The 17,088-nt window shown below is 45.3% G+C and overlaps 1 protein-coding gene across 2 annotated transcripts in view; it reads right to left on the reverse strand.

The window, feature by feature from the left end:
• Positions 1–17,088, reverse strand: part of LOC147436908 (uncharacterized) — a 123,622-nt gene that overhangs the window by 73,035 nt on the left and 33,499 nt on the right. For both annotated transcript variants that reach the window (XM_086486298.1, XM_086486299.1), the window contains 8 exons: positions 8,886–10,385; positions 8,601–8,773; positions 8,425–8,504; positions 7,736–7,867; positions 7,526–7,642; positions 7,348–7,440; positions 7,178–7,255; positions 7,031–7,087 (listed from right to left, as the gene is read on the reverse strand). In XM_086486298.1, the coding sequence (XP_086342424.1) occupies positions 7,031–7,087; positions 7,178–7,255; positions 7,348–7,440; positions 7,526–7,642; positions 7,736–7,867; positions 8,425–8,504; positions 8,601–8,773; positions 8,886–10,291 (2,136 nt within the window). In that variant the 5' untranslated portion in view covers positions 10,292–10,385. The remainder of the gene's footprint in view (positions 1–7,030; positions 7,088–7,177; positions 7,256–7,347; positions 7,441–7,525; positions 7,643–7,735; positions 7,868–8,424; positions 8,505–8,600; positions 8,774–8,885; positions 10,386–17,088) is intronic.

Here is a 17,088-nt window from a genome sequence, read left to right on the forward strand (position 1 = left end):
AGTTAGTGCAATCAGTGTCGTAGATGGGGAAGGGTCAGAAAAACCTCCTGGTGGGGAAAATTCTTCTTCGCCTCTCTCATGCTCATCACCTCCAAGCGAAGTATCCATTCCGCTTCCAGTGATGATCATTCTGAAGTCGTGGATTCTTGTGGGTTCTTGTGGTCTCGGTTCTTAAGTTCACGAGGAACTTGGGTTCTTGAGGGTCTTGAGGTTCTTGAGGTCCTTGATTCGTGAGAATCTTGGGTTCTTGAGGATCTTGAGGTTCTTGAGGTGTTCTTTCGCTTGCAAATCGCGTTGGAGAAGGATCTTCTCTTCACCCAAGTTCTACCCTTTTTTGCGGACGCACCCCGTGGCGGCCTTGCGCTCACACCAAGGTTGCTTTTTCCCACCTCACGTCGATTGGCCGGCCGCTAAGTGCACGGTCCGCTCTCAATGAGTCAAAAGAGACACAAGGGGAGGCTGGACAAGCCCTTCTTTCTTGGGATTTTTGTCACTCTTCAACAAAACACGATTAGGAATCGCCACGCCCAAGTAAACTTGGGTTCGTGCGATCACAACAAGCAAAAAAATTATTGTGGTTCTTGTGGTTCTTTCCTTGAGTAATGCAGAACACTTCCAAAGCTCTGATACCACTGTAAGGTGCAACGGAATGAATGTTGTATTTTCTCAAGATTAGTGATCTTTATTTGCTCAAGGTTCCTTTAAGTTCTTAGGGAAGGAGAGAGCTTTCCGTCTTGTGGGGTGCTATGATCACGAACAAAGTGAGTGGATATTGTGAGTGCAAGTGAATGAGACTGAGAGAAGGAGAGAGAAGAGATACAACACCGAGAGGTTGTAAAACCCTCCTCCGAAGGCCCCACTCTCGTCGGCGAGAGTGGTCTACTTTGATTGCACAAAGGTGTACAATGCGAATGCAATGGACTGATGCAGCTTGGACTATGCCGATGACGACGACGGTGGTGACGACAACGACTTGATGGCTGAAATCTGAGATCTTCTAATCGCTGAATTTCGGGACTTTTTGGTGGCTGAAAATGACTGTTTTGGCTGCGTTTTTATGGCTGAAAATGAGGGAACATCTGCAACCAATTTGGGGCTGATCTGCTACTGTGTCATACGCTGAAAACTGCGAGTATCTGCTGCAGATTTGGGCTGAATCTCAAAAACGCTGATGTGCCTGTTACTTAGCAAAAACGCTACTGCTGATCTTCTGCTACTGATGGCTGAATACCAACATGCTGATGCTTCTGCTACAGAAGGGCTGAAAACATTGTGCTTCTGATGCGGTAAAGCTGAGAATCAAAAACGCTAATACCCTTTCCTAGCGTTAGTGGTTCATGCTGGTCTGGAATGCATGGCGATGATGCATAGATGAAACGCCAGGGCTGCTGTGTTGATGGCGATGAAGCATTTGCTGAAACGCCAAGTGATGTGAGAGGATGGCCTAGGGTTGGAAAACGCTAGGGATGCTGAGAGGGGGGTACTGCTGAGAAGTTGCCTGTTGAGCGGGAAGCTCCTGCTGCCTCTTCTGCCAAAAAGTGCTAACTTGGGTTTGCTTATATATTAACTTAGCAAAATTGCCCTACCTACTTTTGTTGGAAAGTCACTTAAAAATAATAAGTGAGAATAACCAAAAATAGGAAAATAGGCTTAATGCACTGGAAAATTCCCCTAACTGATGCTAATGGATTCTGATGGGAATTCCGATGATCATGTTGTGTGCAACAGGAGGATATGCATCTATGCTAAGTGACTGGGCATGCACGGTCTACGAATAGACTCACAAAAGTGCCAGATCACTGCTAATCTAAACTTGACTGAACTGATTGAACCCTACTGTTGTGTAGCTTGTCCACGGACACATAGGGTTGGGATGTGTCACGCGACACTCAGCTAGACACCAAGAGGACATGGATACAGCCAGCACAGGAGCTGGGCACGAAGATGGCTTTCTACAGAGAGCATCTCCTCCAGCTTACGGAGGATGGTTTTGTGACAAGGCCCAGATACATGAACACCCACTTGTCTCATGGAATACGATGCGCTATTGGCCAGATACGCACATCTTCACACCAGCTGCGGATCGAGACTGGAAGATACAGCGGAGTACCAGCAGAGGCCAGGACATGTCCCCTGTGTGACATCAAGCCTGAGACAGAGTTGCACTACACATGCCACTGCCCCGTCTACTACGAGATACGAGGCCGCTTCCATTGCTTGTTCAAAGAGGGCTTTGGACCATTCTATAGAGTCATGCGGTACGATGATCAGAGATGCCTGGGTTTGTTCTTGCTCGAGCTGCGCAGACACAAAGAGAGCCTGATGGGAGGAGAGGCTAGCCAGTCTCAGAGACAAATCACAGACTTCTTTAGAGCTGCCACTAGACACCCGGAGGAGTTACTACCACAACAGAGCTCGTCGCTTTACACCAGAGACATACTGATCGATCGATCGCCTGAGGTGGAGAGATCGAGACGCCCACGACTGGGGAGGACTACACAGCATCGACGGAGGTTGCAGTAGAGGATTCGGGTCACTTTGGCTCGACAAGCACGACGCCCGGTCAGACTACTGACCATGGAGGAGATTGATGAGATCTGCCAGCAACCGATGCTAGATCTCATCTGCTTAGTCCACACCTAGCAGTTTAGGATTCATAATATTTTATTTTGTCATTTTGTCTTTCTGTCATTTTGTCATCTTGTTACTCTGACTTTGTAGCAGATCCACCACATCGTAACTTTCTGGTCTCATAGGTCACTTTGGCCTTTTGAAGACGTTAATATAACATTTCATTTCTCTCTCTCTCTCTCTCTCTCTCTCTCTCTCTCTCTCTCTCTCTCTCTCTCTCTCTCTCTCTCTCTCTCTCTCTCTCTCTATATATATATATATATATATATATATATACACTGACACAGACATTACATGATGCAGCAACAGAGGCATACCCACACACACAGCATGAGCAGAGACGCCGATCACGGAGCATGCCTCAGAATAGCTGGTATGATGAGGAGTGCCGCCAGACTATAGCTAGACTTCAAAGGGAGGTGCTTTTGGGGGACGTCACTCACAGACAATCACAGATTGACTTCCGACGCCTGGTGCGGCGGAAGAAGAGGGCTTTTTTGGCTCGACTCGAGCAGGATCTATACCAGCTATTCTCGAGTCAGGACTCGCGTGAGGCGTGGCGGCTCTTTCATGAGCAATCCCCCCCCTGCTCTTACCTCCACAAAGACTTGGGGTCAGTACGCATCATCTTTGTACACAGTATCTGGACAGCCGCCCCTTCCCAACCCCCACGATCCATGCCCACACACATGTGCTTTTTCCACCCCTGAGATGGTAAAGAAAGTCATTGACAGGATGAGGACCAGGAGAGCATATGATCATGATGGCTTAGTCGCTGAGCATTTCATGCATGCCAAAGACCTACTAGCAAAGCTTCTAGCAGTTATGTTTAACCGTGCCATGTGTGAGGGCCTACCGGACACCTGGAGCCTATCTACGATTGTACCTATCTTCAAGTCAGGAGACCCCATGGAGCCTGGGAATTATCGCACTATCATGATTGGACACACACTGGCACAGTTGTATGCATCCATTCTTGAGCAACAGTTGAGTAGATGGGCAGAGAGGGAAGGAGTGCGTGCAGCTGGGCAAGCGGGGTTCAGGAGAGGCTTCTCTACTCTTGACCATATCTTGACACTCGGGGCCATCATCGAGGAGGGTAGATCTCATGGGAGATGGATCTATTGTAGCTTTGTGGACTTCCGCAAAGCTTTTGACACAGTACCCAGAGCTAGATTGATGCGCAGATTACACGAGATGGGAGTACCCACAGAGCTCCTTTGGGGGATCATGGCATTGTACAGATCAGTAATAGGGTATGTATGCACCCCTGAGGGACTATCGACACCGGTTCACTCCACTATTGGGGTGAAGCAGGGCTGCCCGCTCTCTCCTACTCTATTCGGTATGTATGTGGATGAGGTTACTGACTACATTGAGAGCGATGGTGATAGAGGTGCACAGTTGGCAGGGACATGGATTCCACTTTTGTTATATGTTGATGATATTGTGTTGATCTCCGAATCTCCGGAGGGAATGCAACGTCAATTGGATGCTTTGCATAGGTTTGCCCACGAAAGTGGTTTGTCTGTCAACCTTAGTAAAACCAAGGTTATGGTGTTTAATACCACCCCACAGTGGATCAGGAGGTCAGCACCTACATTCACATACGGCTAGGAGACTGTGGAGTACACAGATGCTTAAACTTACCTTGGGAGTGGTTTTTAGTGGACCTGCATTCTCACTCAGAAGAGCAGCAGAGACCAGACTGACTAGAGCCAACGCAGCATTGGGTAGATTGGAGAGGATGTGTTCGCAGGTTCAGTTTCAAGAGCCCCGGACGAAGCTCTGGCTCTCTGACACTTTGGTGGCTTCTGCATTGCTCTATGGAGCTGAGATATGTGGACCTTCATTGGATCACCACGGGAGGCCGGGTCGCACTGATGGATGGGGGAACATGGAGAAACCTCTTGTCTCTATGATCTCGCGGCTCATTAGAGCCAAGGCATCAGTACCACGGGCCATTATCCGAGCAAAGCTAGCGGCCCCCCCACTAGTGGTTGAGGTGCTCACCAGATCAGTCTCCTTCATAAACCGCACATGGGAACTTCCTAGAGACAGATATGCTCGCATTGCACTTGAGTCCTCTCGACAGTTAGCCATGCAAGGAGATACAACATGCTGGTATGGGGAGATGGCATCATGGTTTCAGGCGCATGGGTTCAGCATAGACAGTCTGCCACCATTCCAGTACTCATTGGATGCACCATCTCCCACTCTTTCACAGTCAAAGATCACCAAGCTCATCCGCCAAGACCTAACCCAGCTAGACACCAGGAGGACATGGATACAGCCAGCACAGGAATTGGGCACGAAGATGGCTTTCTACAGAGACCATCTTCTCCAGCTTACGGAGGATGGTTTTGTGACGAGACCCAGATACATGGACACCCACTTGTCTCATGGGATACGATGTGCTATTGGCCAGTTACGCACATCTTCTCACCAGCTTCGGATTGAGACTGGGAGATACAGCGGAGTACCAACAGAGGCCAGGACATGCCCCTTGTGTGAGATGGAGCCTGAGACAGAGTTGCACTACACATGCCGCTGCCCCGTCTACTCAAGATATGAGGCCGCTTCCATTGCTTGTTTAGAGAGGGTTTTGGACCACTCTCAAGAGTCATGGGATATGAGGATCAGAGATGCCTGGGTTTGTTCTTGCTCGAGCTCCGCAAACACAGAGATAGCCTGATGAGTGGCGAGGCTAGCCAGTCTCAAAGACGGATCACAGACTTCTTCAGAGCAGACACGGGACAGCCGCAAGAGCCACTCCCACAATAGAGCTCCCTCTCGTCTCACACCAGAGGCACACTGATCGACCGAGCGACTGAACAAGGGAAATTCAAGCGCCCACGACTACAAAGGACTACACAGCATCGACGGAGGCTACGTCAGAAGATTCGGAGCACTCTGGCCAGGCATGCACGACGCCCGGTCAGACTACTAACCATGGAGGAGATTGATGAGATCCGCCAACGACCGATGCTAGATCTCCTGTGATTTAGCTATCCCAACAAGCCGCCCATTTTTGCTTAGTTCACATCGGCCAGGCTAGGATCCCCTAGTATATATCTTTGTTTTGTATTGTTGTTATTTTGTTACTCTGACTTTGTATCAGATCCACCACCTTGTAGCTTTCTGGTCTCATAGGTCACTTTGGCCTTTTGAAGACGTTAATATAACATTTTATCTCTCTCTCTCTCTCTCTCTCTCTCTCTCTCTCTCTCTCTCTCTCTCTCTCTCTCTCTCTCTCTCTCTCTCTCTCTCTCTCTCTCTCTCTCTCTCTCTCTCTCTCTCTCTCTCTCTCTCTCTCTCTCTCTCCGTACTCAGACATGGTGTTAGATTCACCAATTGTAACTTTTTGGTCTCATAGGTCATTTTGGCCTTTTGAAGACGTTAATATAACATTTCATTTCATTTCTCTCTCACACACACAAAAACACGAAAAAAGCAGTCTCTTGCCTCAAAAAGCTGAGATCGCAGGTAGCGAGAGGAGCAGCAGTCGGGGAAAAGGGGTTTTTTTTTTTTTGCGGGGGGGGGGGGGAGGGGGGGATTTGGGGGCGGGATGGTTTGCACAATTTCTCAATTTGGGTAGCTTTTTGGGAAGTTTTGCCTTGTTTTTTGGAAGTCTGTGTGAGCGCATCTGGTTTTCTTAGAGGTCTTCTTTTTGGCACTTTGGAACAACACAGTCAGGTACACACATTTGGTGCATGAAGATTGTGACTTGCAGAAGAAGATTTGCATATTCCTGACATACATCCACTCAAAGAAATACCCAACCAAGGGCACTTACGGTGACGGCTCAGGGCCACCGACTTGTCTGCAGACGCATTTCACTCTGAAATCTATCCATCTCCCTTTACTCTCTTGAGTTGATATCAGTTGTTTTGAAGTGAAAGTGTATCAACTCTCACAGATTGTGGTAGTTCTCAGTAATTGGCCCATCCACTCGCTGGAAGGTTACGAACTTCAAGTTGTTGTCTCCCCCGGTGAGAGAACATTTAAGTCAGATGGACTAAAGTTGCACTAGATGGCCATTCTGAAACTTAGCCACTGAATATATTCGAGCTTTTTAAAAGAAACCTGTTGATCTCATTCCAAAAGCCCTCTTGCCTCGTAATAGAGGAATGAACTTAGAATATAAGCATGCAAATGATCTCCTCTCGTTTGTGTCAGTGCAAACTTGCATATCCTTTGCCACAAATGTGAGACCATTCAATTTGGACGAGATTAGCAAGCAGGATGATGAGAATGACAATGAGATACGATCCCTAATTCCAGCACACCGCTTACAACATACCGACGAGCTTCATGCTTCTTTGGCACACGATGGAAGCCCCCAAGAAAATTAACAATATCAAAGACCATGAATATGTAAAACAGGAAAAGAATGTACCTTTTTTAGGTCTCTCACAGCAAAAAGTCCAATGCAGACTTCACCATTTACCATCCACTGCCATTCCACAAGCCAAGACTAAATTGGGTGCACAACAAAAACTCACTATTGGCAATGTTTAATCAGAACTTCCTGACGCTTTGATACCTTTTCAGTCGTACAATTAGGCTCGCAGCTATGGTTAATAAAACGACCCAGATTTCCTTTGTAACAAGCATCAATAATCTGTTGAGTAATTGTAGAGATTAGCTGAAATCAACACTAAACCACAAAGGCTTGATTGGACAAATAAGAAGGCTCCAAGATTTGGACAGCACCTCACTACCGTTTAATGTCATAAAATAGAAGTGCTTCTGCCCCCCCAATGCATACCGTTTCTGCCGGGCTTCATAGGAAGCCACATTCAGTACCTACATCAATTCAAAATCACTAAGTAATTAATATTACAACCATCACGTGCATTAACTTAAATTTTGAGAGTACTGGAGATCTAACCTCTCCAACATACTCAATGATAAATGCTCCCTTGGGAACATCCTCCAACACTTGCAAACCAAAGCCCTTTTTGCCACAACGAAGCCAGTTCACCATTTTGTATGATCGCCTTTGAAACTGACAATACAAGAAAATAATCTGAGTAACATATCCAGTAATTAAGCAGTTGGAATCATGCTAACACGTGAAAGCATGTCACTACACATGAACCTGCTGGTTGGAGCAAGCATCTCCACAGGGACAGGTTTGAGAAACGCATTCAATGTTCAACATACGATTATGACAATCTTCCCCGCACCCAAGACTCCCATCCTTAGGAGGTTTACACATACACACCATTTGCTGCAGCCAATAACAATGTGGATAGGGTTAGTGTAAACCCAGATGCCGTAGTAATCTCATTAATCAATCAAATTTTGAAGACATAAGAGCTCATAGCCAGTCAAAGATACTCAACCATGACAAAGCCAGTTGTAAAATAATAGAAAAAAAAGCAGAAGTGGGACCTACGACCTTACCTACAAACAAAGAGAGGATCATGAATTTTTGGCTTGACATGTCTCTACAAGTATTTCGCCATGCTAGAGGTGCTTAAAGCCTGATAAAGCTAATATCAAAAAAAATTGCACTAACAACTAGTGCCCAAAAACACAACTTTACTGCAGCAATCTAAGGAACCTGGACCTTGCATAACTCAAAAAAATAGCTAGCAGATAAATGCTTGGACCTGACGTGTGTCATTTTCAGTAACCTTATGTTAAATTTTTGCTTGCAAAACCAGACTAGCAAAATGAGAGGATACAACAGGAATGGGATCTGGCAACACCATGTCCTGAAATTTGGTCAATTTGAGACACAAAAGAAAAGCATGCATAGATAAGCTAAAAATTAGTACTTGCCTCATCCAATGTTTCCGTTTTCCTGTGGCGATGCTGAAAAATGTTATGTTTGATCAAGGTCCACGTAGATTGTGGCTGGCCTACAAAACGCCAGAGAAAGAAATAATTGAATGAAATTTGTGATGTGGCATTGATAATCAGTCACTATCCGCTCATGACCATTGCAGAGAGTTTACTTTGATGCTCAACACCATTCATTGATGTCGAGTCTATTGCTGGATGCTTTTCATCACCTTCCTCGCAAAAAGAAACTTCTGAAAGATTCAACTCTCTATTGATCTCTGTGTTTGTCTTCTCCTGAGGTACCGAGCAATCTGCAAACTTTTTGTTTGGATTGTCTTTGCAGAACCTAGAACCCAGTAAAAACTTTGCCTGTTCCTTAAAATTGTTGAGTGATACAATAAGCATTCAATGAATAAACTGTTTGCCCTAGCTGAAAATGTGTCTTTATAAAATCTTACCAACCACAATTCGTTGATTCAATCATGTCAATCAGTGAAGCAGGAATACAGCGCCACTTCTTGCAGCTGTCACACATGACCCATCCAACTCCCATACCTGCTACCTCTGAATCGATATTACCATTTTCATCTGGCAGTAGTTCCTTGTTACCTTCAGCACCTTCTGTAACACCACTCGAAACTTCCTCTCCAGCTACACCATTGTCACAGACTTTCTCAAGAGCATGCTTTTGATGGTCAGCCACACTGTGCACTGTCTCTAGACTAATGCACAAGTCCTTAGCAGTTTTTTTCTTAGACCTTACGATTGGGGGCATTGAATGCTGGTTTAGCCCTTGTCGTTTCCCAGTGGAAGATGAGCCAGCAACATCCTCATGCCTCAACTCCCTGTGCTTCACAGTATGCCCTGTGCCCACAATGGTCTTTTGCACTGAGCTCTGGCCTTCCCCTGAGATTGCAGCCCTCACCAGCCCATTTTCATCCTTGGCAAATTTCTGCTCCTTAGTCAAACCTTGCTTGAAGTTCTTTCTTGGAATAGCCTTTGCAGTATCTTCTGAATCTGAACTGAAATCTTTTAATCTATTCCTTTGGATGGCTTTCATGGAAGTGTGATCCTTTCCTATCAAGCTACCCTTCTCTCCTGTTTTTTGCTTCATTTCTGCAAGATATCCTTTATTTTTTCCTTTATGACCTTTCTCACTTGAAGGCTTCAGATCAGCAGCTTTGCAAAGCTTCTTTTTCCTCTGAAAAGCCTGAACTGCAGTCTTTCCATTAACATCATCAACTTCCCTTACATCTGAACTTTCCATTATGAATTCCTCCTTTATTTTTGAATCTCTGGCATTCTCACCTCCAGATTCAGAACCAAATTTCCCGTATGATGAAACAGTTCCTTTTTTCTTTGGCGTGGTCTCCAAAAACTTTCCTATTCTTTCCGCCTTCACATCATCTTCAAAGTCATCAAAGCTTGTCGAGCCACCCCTTTGCTTCTTTGGAAGTTTTGGTTGCCTCCTCACAAAGCTGTAAGGCTCCTCACATGCATCGCTATCCGACTTTACGTCATCACCGCTTGCATTTTGTTCATATGAAATTTCAATTTTGGGCTTTCTGCCTTTCTGAATCTTCTTCAGTGCCTGTTTTTCTCCATCTCTGACTCTATTTGCAATAGTTTTTGCCAATCTAACATTCTTACCATCTGATGGCATTAAATTGTCCTGCTTTTTCTTCGAGAAGGGAACATCATGGCTTTCATCTTGCTCATCTGCAGTGCTATCATCTCCATAATCATAGAATGATATGTCACTTAAAAAATCATTTTCGACATCAAAAAGGCCGTTGAAGGGAAAATGGTCTGCTATGAGTCCCGATTGACCCAAGGGTGCCTCTACAGGTTTCCTCATCTTCATAGGTGCACCATGAAAATTTGGTTGATAATGCTTCAAAAGCTCTGACAGGATTGATTTCCGTTAGCCTTTAACCATATGGATATCACATAAATTTCTGCACCAAACAATTTGAAGAGTCAAATGTCACAAGAAAAATGTTCCCAAAAATATCACAAAACAGCATTATAAAAACAAACACCATACAACAAATACGTGGACCACAAACACAAAACAGTTTTAACTTTGGAGCATCAAAAGACTCCAGAGAAATTTAAAGTGTCTCCAGAAATATGACAGAGGAGAAATACATACCATACACACCAGGCAATACACATTGCAGTCAATTTGTCAGTAAATCTCTTCCTTTACATCAAGGTGGATAGGTACAATAATCGCGGTACAAAAACGATGTTACAAAACCTTGCGCAGTATGGGTAATCACTACCCGTATGAAAAATTCATTAGGTAGATGTACACATCTACTTATGCATGCTTGCATACATGTAAATGCATGTATACATATATACATGCATGTATATACTTGTGTGCATATAAATAACAACCAGTATGTAAAATACTGAATATGGGAATGGTATGGGAAGACTAATAAATACGCGTTTGGAATGCAACCTTGAAGAAACAAAAGACTTCATTGTCTGTTTCTAATGGGCCAAAGATGGTAGGTATCCTTGATGATCAGGAAGATGATGAAATAGAGTTTCTGTGGTGCAGATGAGAGAACCTGCATATGACGAAAAGGAAACATCATTCCAGAAATCTCATCCTTAGCTTATCATCCTATAATGAACACTAAGGAGAGTTTAGGCTAGACACTCATTTCTTGGTCTAAAAAGTTATCAGACTTCGAGGGCTACAGACCACTAACAAGAGATTGTGTCGGTGTATGTCTTTCTGTGACATCTCAATTCACGTTGCAAGCATTGTGTGCGTGGTCATGGCACATTGGTACAGGGTAGAGCTATGTGGACTTCTCTTGCAATTGATGGTTCTTTGGTAGGAATCGTGTGTATCTATGCGCCCAGTTCAGCTCATGAGATCACTGAATTTTGGCAGCAGATTGTGCATGCATTGCCTATTGTGGATTCATGGATTGTAGGGTAAGCTTTTAATAACGTAAAGACTTTTGCTGACAAGAGGGCAACTATGCCACCTACTTTGCCCTCTATTTCGCCACGTGAGAGAGATGCTTGGGGGATTCTGAAACGAACGAGGAGAAAGGATCTCCCGGCTACACAGACCGCCTACAGATACGCGTCGGACGAACCACCCGACCATAGCCACCATCCGGAAGCTCCCCCGTGCTGGGGCCAGCCTCCAAGGACGTAGGCGTGCACCTGTAAGACCGAGCGTCCCATACCACCCGGCCTCACCTCCTCGAGGTGACCTCGCGTACTCCTAGCCTCGCGGGCTAACCACTGACACTCTGCCAGTGAGGGTCAATAACTGCAAATGAGGCCTTGGCCTCCCTTTTATAATAATAGCCGGCCACACTGGCCGTGTTCACACTACGTCCGCCCGGACACTGGACGCCCATCCCGACGGCATCTGGGCCATATCCCCTCTCCTGTGAGCGGGACATAACATACTTTCCCCCTTAAGAACCATTGATGTCCTCATCAATGAAGTGGGGATATTGAGCCTTCAAAGCTCTAACGGGTTCCCAAGTAGCAAACCTTTCAGATTGACCCTTCTATTTAATTAAGTACTCGTCATAAGCCTTTTGGCGCGAATGACGGGTACGATGATCTAAAACTGCTTCTGGTACTCGAGGAATATACTCAGTTTGCATATCTTGCCATACATTTTCCTCGATAGGCACAACAATGTCGGCTTCGCCCAATTTCATTTTAAGGCGGCTGACATGAAATATTGGATGTATACTAACATCCGAAGGAAGAGCCAGTTTGTAGGCAACTTGGCCAATTTTCTTTGTGATCAAGAACGGACCACAATATCTAGCTGAAAGCTTATAATGCTTTCCCCTTCTCATAGTCTTGGAATCCTTGGGTATCTTCAGATAGACCCATTGTCCCACATCTAGAGTCCTTGGAAACCTCTTTTGATTAGCATAAGTAGTGACTCGATCACGAGCCGTTCTTATACTATCCTTAGCCAATTCGAGCATTTCTTGCATGTCATGCAGGAAATCACGAGCTTGGTGTTCCTTGACTTTCTCTGAGCCAATAGCAATTGGGGATTTAGGCTCAAATCCATACATCAACATGAACGGGCTAAAGCCAGTAGCAAAATGCTTGCTACTATTATAGGCAAACTCTATCTGTGGAAGATACCTTTCCCAATCAGACTGCCTATGAGAGACATAGGCTCTCAACATGTCCTCTAACGTTTGATTCATCCTCTCAGTTTGTCCGCCGGACTCAGGATGGTCAGAAGACGACATACTCAACTTCGTCTGAAGATGTCTGAAGATGAGCGAACACATCTCGCCAAAATCGGCCAGTGAACTTAGTATCTCGATCACTGACGATATCCTTTGGCAGACCATACAGCTTATAAAGTTGATCGACAAATAAACCGCCAACTCATGGCTTTTTACTGTAGACTTCGTTGGTATAAACTTCGCCATTTTTGTGAGTCTATCGACCACAACCCAAATAGCGTCATTGCCCCGACTAGTATTTGCAAACCAACGATGAAGTCCATGGAATTACATTGCCACTTGGCATCTAGGATTTCCAATGGGTGTAGCAGGCCAGCTTTCCTAAGGTGCGCTGCCTTATTGACCTGACACTGAGCACATCTCTTCACATAGCTCTCTATGTAAGAGCGCATCCTTGGCCAATAGAAATATCGCTTGACCAAAGCCAAAGTTCTCTAGATGTCTGGGTGCCCAGCGCTAGGAACATCGTGGCATTTGCACAAAATCCTTTGTCGAACCTCATCAATTTCCGGCACGCAAACTTTACCATTTCTGAACAATAGTCCACCTCTAATGGAATATTATCGATGTCTCGTCTCTCCAGCAGGACTCACTTGGGTCTCCGGACCACCCAAGCCTGTATGCGAGTCATGCCCCGCTTCGACCTCGTTCCATATCTTGCCAAAGTGGCCATCGGAACGACATAGCCCTCAAAGAGAGAGAGAGAGAGAGAGAGAGAGAGAGAGAGAGAGAGAGAGAGAGTGAGAGAGAGAGAGAGAGAGAGAGAGAGAGAGAGAAATCCGTCGAAATTTCAGCCATAGACAAGGCATTGACTTCTTGAATCCTGCTGAGCGCATCGACAACTCGATTGCTGGATCCTTTTCTATAACGGATCTCAAAGTCAAACTCTTGTATAAGCTCAACCCATCTAGCCTTCCGGCCTCTGAGATCACCCTGATCACAGATATAGCACAAGGAGTGATGATCTGTCCATGCAACAAACGTAGAGCCATACAAGTAGTGCCGCCATTTCCTCAAGGTGTGGACTACAGCATAAAGCTCCTTCTCGTACGTTGGATAACGCATTTCAGCGTCAGAAAGCTTTTTACTTTCAAACGCAACAGGACATCCATCCTGGTAAAATGCCACACCAATAGCAGTAGTCACCAAGTGCTTTGACAAGTCTGGAACCATCCGATTCCATACATCCGTATCCACGCCACAAGCCATCTTCACGCGATACTCATGGTCACTGTCCCACGTCCGCAGGCTCAGTTTCAGCACCAATTTTGCATCCACAAAATTGTGTGAGCTTCCATTATCAAGGAGTACGGTCACATCATGACCATTGATCTTCTCGGGGAAACGGAGAAGATCGTGCTTATCAAACACTCTGGTGCTAAAAGTACAATTAGTGCATGAATTGTGCGCTAAATGATAGATTTCAACTTGAACAACATCAGAGTTACCTGAGATCTCGTGAATCTGAACCAAAGGACGGCCTTACGGTTTCTTTGTCTTCTTTTTGGGCAATCCTTGATTTGGTGATCCGTCTGGCCACATCCGAAGCAAGCCCCCTTCTTCACTGCATCAACAACTGAAGCATTTCTTGCCTTTTTCTTCTCCTCAGAAGACTCGGCGGTGATTTGGACTTATGCTAGAGTCGGGGTCGCTTCCTCGAAGCACCCTCACCGGATTGATGGTCTGCAGTTCTTTTCTTCTCATAATTCGCTCCATTTATTAAATGGAACTGTTGGAATTAGGGTTGCAGAGAAACGCACACAGCTTGGAGAAGACGAAGGAAGCTCAAGGCACACAATAGAGAGTGTGTTACTTAGTGTGCAATAGAAAGATAGATAGCCCTAGAGTGATGGGCGTATATACAATGCTCGGGGGAAAAAACCTCCTATAGAGGGAAAAAATGCCCCGGCGGTCCTAACGTGTTCACACACATCACTACCACATGTATATGGTAACAAATCCCCCCTGGAGTGATGCGGTGAACGAGAGCTGGCACATGAGTAAAGGGAGGTGCCATGCCCTAAGGACATGATCAGTCCACAAAGGGGAGTAAGCCCAAAGCTTTGCGGAAAGCTTCAAGCTTCCCACGAGACAATGCCTTTGTGAAAAGATATGCAAGGTTGTCCTGTGTTGGCACATAAGCCAAGCTGATCTCTCCTGCTGAGAGCCTCTCCCTGACATAGTGGTAATGCACCTCAATGTGCTTTGTGCGAGCATGAAAAATTGGGTTCCTCGCAACTGCCAATGCGCTCTGACTGTCGGTGTAGATAGTGTTGGCAGTGTCCTGTCCAACACCCAAATCAGCCATAAGGCGTCTGAGCCATACACACTCAATCGTAGCTATGAAGACTGCCCTGTACTCAGCCTCACAACTCGAAGTGGCCACAGTAGGTTGCTTCTTGCTCAACCATGATATACATGAACTGCCAAGCATGAAACAAAAAACCACTTGTGGGCACTCGCGTGTCAAAACAACCAGCCCTATCTGAGTCCGAAAAAGCATGTAAGTCTGGCGGCAATGATCCCCCCTTGGGATAAAACAAGCCAAGATGTAAAGTGCCACTAAGGTAGCGGAAAATCCTCTTAACAGCCTGCCAATGCTTAGACCCTCGGCTATGCATGAATCTGCTGACCTGTGAGACTGCAAACTGAATATCCGGCCTCGTGTTGCATACATAAATGAGGCAGCCAACAACAGTTTGATAAAGAGTGACATCAGCAGGATCGCCAGCATCATGTAGACTCAACTTCAAACCTGTTTCCATGGGAGTGGCAATAGGTTTGCAATCCTCAAGTCCAAACTTACATAGCAATGTCTCTATGTAACTTTTCTGACACAAGGAAATACCACCATCACACTGCTTAAACTGTATACCCAAGTAATGATGCAACAGCCCCAAATCTTTCATCTTGAAAGTAGCGTTGAAATCAACCTTAAATTCAACAATATGTCTCTCATTTGGTCCAGTGATCAGCAAATCACCAACATAAAGAACCACAATGAGAAGTACATCACGCTCACGCTTTACATACAATGTGCTTTCTGTTGGATTGTTACGAAAGCCTTGTTTAACCAAATGAGTGTCACCTTTTATGACAAAACCGCGAGGCTGCGTTACATAAATTTCCTCAAATATGTTACCATTCAAGAAAGCAGTAACAATGTCTGATTGATGTACATCCCAACCAAAATGAGCTGCCAATGCACATAGAAAACGCACAGTAGTCATACGACAAGTGGGAGCAAAAGTCTCTTCATAATCAATGCCTTTTTGTTGTGCATAACCCTTTGCAACAAGTCGAGCCTTATGGCGATCCATCTCACCATCCGGCTTGCATTTCAACTTGTGGGGCATCACATAACTGCACGGAGGGGAGAGAAAGAGCAGTGAATGATGTGCAAGGCTTCAGTTCTTGCACTTCACAGTACATAGAGGGTAGGCAAGCACACAGTAGCTTTGGTACCTGCAACAATCCACCATACGGCTGAAAAATCCAGCCCACGTTTTATTTTAATGCCTCTCTCTCTCTCTGGTGTTGGAAAAATGCCCAAAAATGTGCCAAGTGGCACTCATGCATTAATTCCCCACTTTGGACATTCTGGCCTAAAAATATCTCAGTCAGTTGCTCAGTTGACTTAGCGACAAAGTAATGAAATGTTCCTCTTGTCATTCCGGAGCTAATGACGCGAACAGATTTCATGGCCCAAAATAGCAGTTCCCTAAATTTTAGACTGGACAAACCCTAGAGAAACTGACAAAACTCAATATTATAAGTTGTTCCAACTTATGGGGTCCTGTCCGATGGGCTATGCTATTGATTGCACAAATCTCTTACAATGGTTTAGATGCAATGGACTTGCCGACAATGTCGTCGACAATGATGGCGACGACGAGACGGGCTGAAATCTGAAAACGCTAGGGACTGAAATCTGCTATCCTACTGAATTCTGACTCTATGTCAACGATGACGGCGATGACGACGCGACGACAATGCGTTGAAAACGCAGATGCTGAAATTTGCAAATAGCGGGCTGAAACTAAAAATGTAAGGATTCTAGTTGCTAATCCTTCATTAATTACTTTAACTCATGATTAAGACTTGAGAAACTTGAACTGAACTCAAAAACAAGACTCTGAAGACTCTGTGTTGATTGATTGAATGTGTGATACAAGGGCTCCTTCTATACGAGACAAAGAGACACAAATGAAAAGACACCTCTCCTGGTGAAAAGACATGACTTTAGACGTAAAGACACATCCTTTCGGCGAAGAGCTACAACCATTGGGCGAAGAGTCGCACCCGTAGAGCGAAGAGGTCGAAGGAGTGTAGCTTTTGGCGAAGAGGCACGTCTCTTGAGCGAAGAGTCGTGACCATCCAAGTGTATGGATCCTCC

The sequence above is a fragment of the Adiantum capillus-veneris genome, chromosome 17 (assembly GCF_014529385.1).
Source record: "Adiantum capillus-veneris isolate H3 chromosome 17, ASM1452938v2, whole genome shotgun sequence".
In the NCBI taxonomy this organism is placed as follows: Eukaryota; Viridiplantae; Streptophyta; class Polypodiopsida; order Polypodiales; family Pteridaceae; genus Adiantum; species Adiantum capillus-veneris.